Below are 11,866 nucleotides of genomic sequence, written 5' to 3'. Positions count from 1 at the left end.
GCTCTCCCTGGTGAAATGGATCTTCTTGTGCCTCGTCAGGTTGGACTTCTCTGTGAGAGTCTTGTCGCACACACTGCACTGATGTCTAGGCTTCTCCATGTTTCATCTGGCACTTTTGAAGCGCAAAAGACGAGCCCATAGAGAGAGTGGTGACCCAGGGGGAAAAGCCCTCCCGGTGATTCTGATGGATTATGGCACGTGTCAAACTCGAGGCCCGGGGGCCAGATGTGGCACGCCATGTCATCTTATGTGGCCCACGAGTGATGCATTGGTCTTACAAATCTGTGTTAAAATAGGTCTATGCTGCTATAAGCCGTGCGTTGACCCATAAACTACATTTCCCACAATGCATGGCGATTGCGTTACCCGCAAAGTGACGGCATCCTGCCACTAGATCGCAGTGTATCATTGTATATGCATCATGCGACGAGTGAAATTGAGATTGAGACTGTGATCGCAGCGGAATGTGTTCACAAAAGCCACAACCAAAAACGATGAGGCAGTGAAAGCTCGCTTTATTGTGGCTGAAGAAATCACTCGTGCTTCAAAGTCTTTTTTTGAGGGTGTGTTTTTGAAGCAGTGCATGCTGAAGGTGTGTGAGCAGGTCTGACCTGACCACATACAGACTTTAAGAAACTGTTAGTTTGTCAAGAAACACCATCACAGACCGGGTTACATCTATAATGCATCATATTTGTAACTTGAATAAGTAATAAATACAGAAAGTTATTTAGCAATATGTTACAGAGTAGTTACCTTTATTTTACATTATATTTAGTTACATTTAGTTACATTTATTCTGTATGACAGTTACATCTGGCCATTTGAGGGTAACCATTGTGCTGATGTGGCCCTCAGTGAAAATGAGTTTGACACCCCTGGATTATGGGATGTTTGTCTTGAATACTTGAAACACAGAGAGAGGGACAGTCATTTTGAGACCAATGTAAGCAATATGCGGAAAGTTGCTGTTTCGTACTGTAGCTAGGCAGCGGACGTTTACCGGCAGTACAAGTTGAATATTTTGGTTGTACACCCTCTGCTGTTGCGGCAAATACTGCAACGAACAATAATAAAAAAACAATAATCTCTTGCAGGTCAAATGATTTGACCTGTAACACAGTAGTCACAGCGTCTTTGTGTTTATGCTGTTTAAGTTGAGGATGTCCTAAAACTGCAAGATAAATAATATTAAAATACGATTTTTTTGCAGAGATGCTAACAATCAATGAGCTATGCAAACGCAGGAAATATCCATTTTCATATGCAAACTACTGCAAAGGGCAGGGTCCTCCACATATTCTAATCTACAGTTATGTTTAGATATCACTCATTGTTACACTCTGGACCAGTAAGTTAATATTTTTTTTCCAGCTTCTATTTTATTATTATTTTTATTGTTATTGTTATTGTTATTGTTATTGTTATTGTTATTGTTATTGTTATTATCATTATTTCACATTTTATTTTAAAATGTGTTTTTGATACATCAAGGCTTTGAATTTGAGGTTTTAACATTTCTCAAATTGTACTATTATTCATCATAAATTAAATCAAACATTCTTCTGATATTAACAGAATACGGATTGTTTTGTTTTTTGTTTAAAATAAAAAAAACAAAGATACCGTTTTCTTTAGGGGCGTGTTTCGCTAGGCGGAAGTAGTTTGGACTGCGGAAGTGCTCAGACGAGTCTCTGGAGTGAAACGGGTTGTTTTAAATAATATTAATGTGATTTATTTTGATCCTGGTCTGCGGGTTATTCCTCTGGGAGTCTCGTGTCACAGCCGCTGTAGGTGAGGATGGATTTGAAGTTCACTCTGTTCGTTAAAGCTGCATTTATGTCTTGAACTCGTAGACTGGCTTTGCTAACTTAGCTGAGTTAGCGCTATTAGCTCTTTTCGTATGGAAACAGTGAGGTTTTAGCTGGAGTTAAAGAGATGAAAACACATATTTGTCTTCCTATTATTTTTTTTAACCGAGAAAAGGTGAGAGGACAGTGTGGTTTCAGAATGATGTGAAACGACTCCATAGTTAACCAGTTTGTGTCTATACCACATCAGTGTGGGTAACACTGACATCACATGTTCTAAAATACCTTCATAGGTCAGATTATATAGAAAATACATTTTCAGGCTTCCTGTCGGACCTAACAGGGCCTAACTTATATCTTGACAACACCACAAAGGGAAATTCACCCTTACCATATCAGGTCTTATACACTTCAAATCAGGAATAGTTTAACCTAGAACCTACAGATCTGTTTACAGCCTAGCTTGGAATGTATGAACAACCTTTATTTTCTGCTTGTAAATACGTGCAAAGGCTTGCAAAGCCACCCACAACACACTGGATCTGGTCAGTCTCTTCAAAGATATCACTTATTAACTTATTAGTAAATAACATTATTCAAAGTTTGTTTTTCCTTTAACCCTAACCCAAAAACAATGGAAGAGCTATTGTAACTTATACAGTATATCTTCTGTGTTTCTTACTTTTTTGATTGCTTTTTTCCCTCCGATGTATTTATGTTTATATTTTGCTTATATGTATTACCAGAAGAACAATTTTTTTTTTTTTTTTTTTTTTTAAAGCAAACAACATTTGAAGGTTTGTTCACCTCTCCCTCTATTATCAGTGCCACACCTCTATATAGCTAAAGTCATAGCAACTGAACTGGTTCTTTTGACACATTGTACAGTATATCGATGAGCCAAGAGTTTGCCATGGTGCAATCAATACAGGCCATCTGACTGTTAGTCAGCATGCTGTTGAAAGGTTCTCGCATTTGTCTTAATTTAATCAATGGTTAAAAGAGTTCTGCAGAGTCACTGCTTTCATGTAAATACAGTCCGGTCCATCAATATCGGGACATCGACACAATTCTCTTCTTTGTGTCTCTATACACCACTACAATGGATTTGAAATGAAACGAACAAGATGTGCTTCAACTGCACACTTTCAGCTTTAATTTGAGCAAAATCAACCTTTTAATAATTTTAATACTATTTGGGACTCCAGAGGCCCTACAAGTTGCCAAAGTGTGAAAAAAGAAGACTCACTCATGTTTTTGTGGTCCTCCTCAGTTTAAGTAGAGGAGATAAAACATGCAATGTTGACTTCCGCGCTCCTTGGGATGGCACAAGGCGCTAAATTCCTAGAATTGTTGTCTCGTGGACCTCCACTTTGTCCGTAAAACACGCGAGAGTGCTGGCTAGGGCAACAGTATCCGAAAAACGGAAGTCCGCGAAAAGTTCTATTCTTGGCTCCACAGTGCAGCACCATCACAAACTTCCAGCCTCAGAGAATTTATCTGTCCAATGGATACATGTTATATATGACGGCAATGTGCCTGCAAGAGACTGCAAATTGTTCCCTGGTGTCCTAATGAACATGTCTGTGACATGCTTTGGTCAAAATACCATAAGGATGAAGCACCACAGCAGTTCAATCACCCTGCCAAAACAGCCCTGTTCAGAACGCTCTGTTTAGTAGTAACTCTTTAAAAAAAAAAGGTCAAACAAAACTTAAGAGACAGGAAATGTCATCAGCCACAGAGGGTACTAGGGGCTAATAGATGTTAGCATTTGGAAAAGTGATCATTTGCAGGCTCTAGCAGGCACATTGCTGTCATATATAACATGTATCCAATGGACAGACACATCCTCTGATGCTGGAAGTTTGTGCAGGACTCTGTGCTGCACTGTGGAGCCAAGAATATAACTTTTCGCGGACTTCCGGTTTTCAGATGCCGTTGCCCTCGCCAGCACTCTCGTGTGTTTTACGGACATGGTTAGGTCCGTGAAAAATTCCAGGAATTGTGTGTCTTATGACATCCCAATGAGCGTGCAAGTCAACATTGCATGTTTTATCTCCTGTAATTAGACCCAAATATAAGTATTGAAATGATTTAAAAGTTGATTTTGCATAATATGGGACCTTTAAGTACTCTTAAGACTGAAGTATTCACTCATCCATACATCCTTACAGAAATTTGTTTTGATGGGAAATGATGCAGTTATGACAAAAGCATAATATATGTTCATGACAGAAATGGTCTTAGAAAACGTCATTACTTGTTTAGGACAACTACCCTAAGGTACTTGGTAACAAACGTACACTAATAAAAATGCCAAATTCTTATTTTCCAGGTTCACAGGTCATGATGGCAGATCTCGCAGTCTTCAGCATGCAGCCTGAGGAACGAGTCCGTTTACTGACCAAGAAGGGAAGCACGGTGGAAGTTAACGATGACGTTCCCCTGCGCCGCTACTTCCGCTCAGGCATGGAGATGGTCCGTATGGCTCACATCTACACAGAGGAGGGCAACATTGAGCATGCCTTCCTCCTTTACAATAGATACATTACGTAAGTGTAAAATTATTTATTGCTGTATTTATTATTGAGCATTTCTGAAATTAGTAGTTTGAAGGGTGTAATTCAGTGATTATCAAACTGGGGTACGCAAAATAATGGAGGGGATACAAAAGATGATTTGCAAACAGCCTGATTATATTTATAAACTGGAATATATATATATATATAGTTGTGTTAAAAATAATAGCAGTCCCACATCACTAGCTTAAGATAAATCACTGTTTTTGTTATAATTTCAACTTCTACACTGCAAGTAAGTTTCTAGAAGGAAAAGAAGAAGAACTCAACGTATAGAAAACCAACAGACCCAACAGGCATGACGTGCATGCTGCTGATTCTGTGAAACTGAATCATTCACTGAAAGGGGCGTGTTCAAAAAAATTGCATTCTTTTGCAAACCACTGTATAAATATGTATATATAGAGAGAGATTTTATGTGGCAAGTGCACAGGAGTATGGGGTACATGGCCTGGAGGTCAACACTGTGTGTGACTCCTGCGACCAGTGCGCCCATTCGCCCACAATAATCATCATCAAAAGCAGCAGCTGACAACTGAACATTTTCACAACTGAATCTCCTTTTCTTTTTTTTCTTTTTTAAATATTCAAACATATATATTTGAATTTAGAATATTCGTTGACCACCCTAGTACAGGCATACATAGATATTTGTCATAACAAGAATTTCTTTTCTCATCAAGACTCTTTATTGAAAAACTTCCCAAGCATCGTGATTATAAGACCGCTAACGTCCCTGAAAAGAAGGACACACTAAAGGTATGCATACATGTTTTACTTATTGTATATGAACTGTTTGGAAGAAAACTGCTTATGCTCAATATTTAGGTTGGTTTTCTTTCTTCTGCAGAAACTGAAGGATGTTGCATTTCCTCAAGCAGAAATTCTGAAGAAGGCTCTTTTAAAGAGATTCGAACAGGAATATGCACAATATCTTGTCAAAAAGGTAATGTATTGTCATCTCTGTTGATGCTTTTTGAATTTTCTCTCCTTATTTCCACTGACCACACCGTTTTCAATCAATACACATTGAGAAAAATACAATAAATACCATACAAACAATATGTTATTTACTTTTACGTCACAGCAGGCTTTGTACTCTGTGTGTTTACAGTGTGACATCTGAACTATAAATGAGCTGAAATTTTAACCAGCTGCTCAGTGACGTGTGTCAGTAACAGTCATACCAGTGTTGAAATGAAAGGAGTCATTCACTATAGACTAAATGGAAGCAAACAATAACATTCCCCCTGAATCACCGCATTGTTTGAGTGAATGAAACATGTCCCTTTGCGATCAACTTACACCTTGTGATTATTATTCTGCAACAAAACGGCTGCTGAAAGTCAAACTTTGTATTTGTCTCACATGTACCTCATGTGCAGAAAGCTGAGGAGGAGGTGATGGTGCAGGAGCAGTCCAAGCAGCGTGCGCTGGACGCTGAGCGGGATCGTGTGGCTCAGATGCAGAGGCGCCAGCGGGAGCAGGAGCAATTCAGTGCCTTTGAGGAGATGATCCGCCGGCAGGAACTGGAGAAGGAACGTCAGCGTGTGCTCCAGGAGTTTGCAGCACCCACTGCGCCCTCCCTTGACATGCCCCTCCTTCCAGGCATCCAAGGTCCGCCGTCAGTCTCCCCGACTCCCCCACAGAGCCTGGGGGACTTGTCCAGTGGCACCAACCACCAGTACGATCACCCTCACACAACCATTGGCGCACCTTCCACCGGTCCTCCCACCTTTGACCGCTCACTCAAACCTGGGTCTCTGGTCAGTCCAGGGAATAATAGTGAGTTCATCTCTTTGTGACACAAGGGTCAGGCCCTCAGATGATTTAAATACTGACCTGTTCCTGCTTTAAAGTATTCAATTTTTCCAAGCTCTCCCTCTGACCTATTTAATGTCCTGCTGACACCATGACTTGCCCGAGAACATCACTTATCCTTTCGTCTTTTGTCTATTCTTTCACATGATTTGTACAGATACAATGGAGGATGCCCTTCGGCAGTTGGCCGTTCCCGCTGAGCTGTGCCGGGGCTTTCTGAAGTTGGCTGAGGCCAATACAAGCCGAGCTGTAGAAACTTGTGGCATTCTGTGTGGCAAACTGGTAAGGCTCTGGAGCAGAGAGACAGCACTTCGCAGATCTCCTTCTATTACAGGAAGCCCATAAATGTGTGTTTTCATTGTTTCTTTGAGATTAGGAGTGTTAATCATGAGACAAATAGTGGATTAGGGAATTTTAGTTTAAAATGGTCAAAGAAACAACTGTGTTGGTGAGGATAATCTTGGTGTTTTTGCCTGCAGTTCAAACGTTTTGGGTCATGAATGTGTCAAGAGAGTGTGAATCAGTAAATGAACAAAATCAGCCCACTCCAGAGAAGTAAATCACAATTTGACACTTCTCACTGTCTTAGAACTGCTTTGATTTGAAATATATGAGTTTCCATATGAGCATGATTGGGAATTTCTTTATACTTGCAGCACAAGTCCAATAGTGTGACAGGTTTTTGTGTTCATTCCAGACCAGAAATGCATTTACTGTGACCCATGTCCTCGTACCAAAGCAGTGCGGTGGACCAGACTATTGTGACACAGAAAATGAGGAGGAACTGTTTCTCATACAGGACCAGTATGATCTCATCACCTTGGGCTGGATACATGTGAGTAAATGAAACGGGCAACACACAGCAGCAAGTACACTTTCTCAAAGATAAATTGCAAGGAAAAAGGTGTCGTATTCCTGTTATAGCAGATGACGATTTTTTGTTACAGAGGTATGCGATTGAAGAAACCTCTTCAACAATTTAAAATATTTATGTTAAAAAATAATGTGATGCAGGAACAAAAATACTACTGCTTTATTTGTGTCCACATTGGGCTGAGATATGTGACTTCCATACCCTGATGTTAAGAGGAAAACTTTTATATGTTAATATACTATATAAGCAAACAAATGCCTGTGAAAGAAGATGTAATTTATTTGTAAATTCACAAAAATTTTATTTTTCAATTTTAAACAAAGTTAGAGAAATCTAGTATCTGTTCACTCCAGTCCAAAAGTAAGTGGGTTCTATTTCTTTTCAGACTCACCCCACACAGACTGCCTTCTTGTCCAGCGTTGACCTCCACACACACTGCTCCTACCAGATGATGCTGCCAGAGGCCATTGCTATTGTCTGTTCACCCAAGTTCAATGAGTGAGTCAAACATTACTTGTGTAGTAAGATTTTCGTTTCGCCACAACCAACTGGAATCCCTGGATTTAATTCAGCTGAGCATTGCATGTGATTGTCAGTGTGTTGCCACTTTATTTTATTTAAGTCTTTTTGTACAGAGGTGTAACTGGTTGTGAATGTATTTTTCCCAGAATTGGTTACTTCAGGTTGACAGACCGAGGAACAGAGGAGATATCCACATGTAAACAAAAGGGCTTTCACCCGCACAGCAAAGACCCCCCTCTCTTTACGGTGAGTATAAATGTACTTGTAGACCAGCTTTGCTATAATATAAGATATAAGCCCCAACGGGTAACTTTTGTTGAGTACCACAAAACGGAGTGCTTCACATCAAAACAACTTAGTAAGTAGATCCTGTTAACTATTTTAAACTATATTACTATAATTATATTAAAAAAAAACATAAATCAGTTAAAATATGGAAAGGCTGTATGCTTTAAGATTTAGAGGAGGTTACTGATGCACAGATCACTGTGCTGACTCCATAACTTTGGGACTGTAAAAGCTCTGTCACCTCAAGTTTCCCACAGAATCTTAGGCTATGTACAAGTTCATACTTGAATAAAAAGTCAAATGAGTTCATGGAGCGTCAACAGCGAAATCTTGAAATGAATTCTAAAACAGAGCCAGTGCTGGCACGGGTGTTAGCATTTGTTAGTTGTGGAAACAGCATCAATAATAAAGAACCTTATAGGACTCATACCCTATTTCTCCAAGTTAACCTAATTCCCTGGTGTCCTATTGAACATGTCTGTGACATGCTTTGGTCAAAATACCTTAAGGATGAAGCATCATAGCAGTTCAGTCACCCCGCCCTGTTCAGAAGGTCGGTTTTGTTGAGTGCCTGTCTCTTTAAATTCAAATGAAACGCAGGTTGGGAAACTATGTCAGTGTCACTGAGGCTCCAGCAGCTAACAGCAGTTAGCATTTGGAAAAGTGATCATTAAAAAACCCGAAATAATTTATTATGCTAATTTTGTTGTCATGGTCGGGACTGTGTGTACTTACCTCACAAAAGTCAAGGCATTGCAATTACAGTATATTATATTACGGAGCGGAAAACATTGTTACAGTGCACACATTGAGCACCGGAGTATCAGCGTCATTATGTAAATGAACAAAAAAAATGTGTCTGGCTGGACAGCGGGGAATCCACAGATTCCAACTGTACCATTTTTATTACTCCACGACCACGATTCACAGATTCAGCCGCAAAATAATAGCAAAACAACCACTCACTTTCAAGAAATACAACAAGAAATATTGTCTTACCTTTGCTGTTTATCATAACAAGCTATTTCCACCGAAACAAAACCTCTTCTAATGAAGAACTACACTTCCCAGCATGCTTTGGGGATGATTCCTGGTCTGATTCCTCATTTCAGAGTGACATAAGATCGTTCTAAATAGAGAAGGACGAATGTCAGCACAAATGCGTCATACGCATTTATATCCTTGAGACTCGCTAATGAACTGACTCGCACGCATTTGGAGACCGGAGCCTGGTTCTATCGGTTTTGAAGTTTAAAGCTAACTGTCAATCACCCAAATTGGCCATTGTAAGCCAGAGCTATGGTGCTGCGTAACTGAACATGCTGCAGAGTCACAGAGTTGTTATAATGCTCCGCACAGGGAGCATCGATTTACATTGAGTTTTCATAGGTTTTTTTTCATTTTTCAAAACAAGTTTTGAAAAATTGGTACCTAAGAAATCTCAAATTACACAGATGGTGCCAAACCAGAGAATGCGTAGGCACCTCTGTCATTTTACACTGCTTCAGTTCAGGGGCATCAGACTTTGCACAGCTCATGTCCACATGTTGTTTCATGACCTCCATTTAAGCTCCTACTGCATATGTTCAAGGTGGTATTTACTTTAAAAGGCAATATTTTTTAGGTGAGAGAAAAAATCCTTCATTTATGCTGTGTTCCATGTGCATTTACTGACACAGTGGCATCTACAGTGAAACTCACAAGTGTTATCTTCATGTTGATACCAAGATAATCCACATAGCTTGTATCTGCGGAGGTTTATTCTATTTAGTTTGGGCATGTCATTTACAAGCAGGCACTCCAAAAAGAGGGTCAGGGAAGAAGAGGTTAAAATGATAAAAAAGTAGATTTTGCATTATATGTCCCCTTTAAGTCAAAGTAAAACTAAAAAGAAAAGAAATGTGAAAATCACATTGTATAGTTTGGCATGAACATAGATATTTATCGTGTATACCTCAATTATAACAAGAGTCATTTTTAAATGTTGGGATTACAAAACGAATATTATTTCTGTCCTTGAAAGCAAATTAAACAACTCCACTTCTCCTTCCCAGCACGCCGGACATGTCAACATCACCAATGACAGTGTTAATGTGATGGATTTGCGGTGATGTGTTCTTCACCTGAACACTCAAGACTGTTTTTTTCGAACTACAGACTGGAGAAAACACTCGGGATGGTACTGAGCAAATACCCGACAGAAGTTTGCCACCTATATGAACTTCAGTTGTTCTCAATGGAACAACATTGTGGCAACATTTTTTTGCTCTATAAGAAAACTACATATTACTGCACTTTTTGAGGAAAACAACTATCCGGTGGCAAACCTCTGGCTCTTCAACCCTTTTGTTTTTGTGAAAATGTGCTATATTCTTTCCCTGTTCAGCTTTTGTTCATGTCATCAATAAACAAACTATGTGTGTCAGTAACATGTAAGTGTCTAGTAACCAAGCCTTTTTTATTTTATTTTATTTTACAAAGTTTGGTTGTGCCTGATGGACAAAGTGCCAAGGATGAAAACATTCTCTTGTTCACTGTGCAACATGAAGTTCACTATAAAGTCTATAGTTTGTAATCAAGCCTCTTTTGAAGTGATGAGAGAAATGAAAGCCAGTTGTAACTCAGGTATGTTGGCAGTGTTCAAAGTGCTGCTCTGTATTATATTTTTTATACACATATACCATCTTTCCACAGATTCATTTTTATCTATAAAGTGCTTTATGATTTTTTATTTTTTTGTTTAGTTCCTGCATATGATGGATCCACCTTCTACTTGTTTTTATTTGATTGTTTTCATGTTTGGGAGAAGAAAGCAATTTGGTAGTTCCTGTAAAAAGTTGTCCCTCCCTCGGAGGACACGTGCAACCTGAATGTACCTGCTACATATGATTACACAATACTGACCATCTGGCCATGGGCCATGCCTCTATATGCATTTTGTTTGCTCACTTTTCTTATATGAAGTAAATGATTACCTATAATTAAAAAAAAACATGATGAAATAAATGCCAAGTTAAAATAAAGTCAAAGTCAGCTTTATTGTCAATTTCTTCACATGTAAATCAAATACAAAGGAATCGAAATTACGTTTCTCACTGTCCCATGTGTAGAAAAATATTCAGATGACAATACGGGACAGGACAGTAAAAACAGTAAAGTGCACAAGACAACAATGAAAAAATGGGTAATTTTTATGTATTATGTTTATGTTTGTCCTGTTTGTGATGGAAGAAAGATTAACTATCATTAACCATTATTTTTGGTTATTTTGGTCTTTATGAAATATCTATAATTTTCTAAAAACAATTCTCCCATAGGAAATTGAGAGGGTGGATCAAAGGAGGGTAGACGGAACAACACATCAAAATTAACAGCACAATAATTCATTGTCTTTTTTACTTTCAGTGTTCTAAACTTTCAGATTCCATATCTTTCTCCACAAATACACACTTCATAGCAAATGTGTCCTGTTTTACAGTGGCATTACAACCACACTGATGTCAGCCTTTGTTTAGACTCCAGTGTTGATTTTGAGGAGAAATCTGAGGAGAGGGACTTTTATAACCGTTTTTTTGATAGTCATTTTTATTTTTATGTACACAAAACACATTATGTCTAATCTCCAAAGCCTTGTAGCACTCACAGTAATAACATGCCATAAGTCATATGGATTGGTATTATTTGAGGGTTGCATTCTTGGGGTTTATGTAAAGTAACCCCCCCCCCCCCCACACACACACACACACACACACACGACACGATACATGTGTGCGTTATTTTTACTTCTTTCCAAAATTTCATCAAAGTATTAGTATTTGTTAGTACTCTTTCCACCTCAGGTTACCATTGTGTCTCGACAGGAGGGACGTGATTGCGTATCTGTTTTAAAGCTCTTTTCCAGTAGGGGGCAGCAGCAGAGCGTCGCTGTTGCCAGTGAACTGCAGTCAGTCCCAACGACGAAGAACGTA

General features: G+C 39.0%; 1 protein-coding gene across 1 annotated transcript; it reads left to right on the top strand.

Annotated features, from left to right (window-relative positions):
- Nucleotides 1-1,674: 1,674 nt before the first annotated feature.
- LOC310939759 (STAM-binding protein-like A) lies at nt 1,675-10,009 on the top strand (the record flags this gene model as incomplete). Its single annotated transcript, XM_083904598.1, has 10 exons — nt 1,675-1,794; nt 4,150-4,366; nt 5,077-5,152; nt 5,244-5,339; nt 5,779-6,178; nt 6,372-6,496; nt 6,912-7,049; nt 7,474-7,586; nt 7,757-7,856; nt 9,953-10,009. Exons 2-10 carry the CDS (start codon nt 4,161-4,163, stop codon nt 10,007-10,009), a joined length of 1,311 nt encoding a protein of 436 aa, XP_083760724.1. The 5' UTR covers nt 1,675-1,794; nt 4,150-4,160.
- Nucleotides 10,010-11,866: the final 1,857 nt, after the last annotated feature.

Source organism: Microchirus variegatus (assembly GCF_963457635.1).
Source record: "Microchirus variegatus genome assembly, chromosome: 18".
Classification (NCBI taxonomy): Eukaryota; Metazoa; Chordata; class Actinopteri; order Pleuronectiformes; family Soleidae; genus Microchirus; species Microchirus variegatus.
This window is presented reverse-complemented; position numbering and strand designations above follow the sequence as displayed.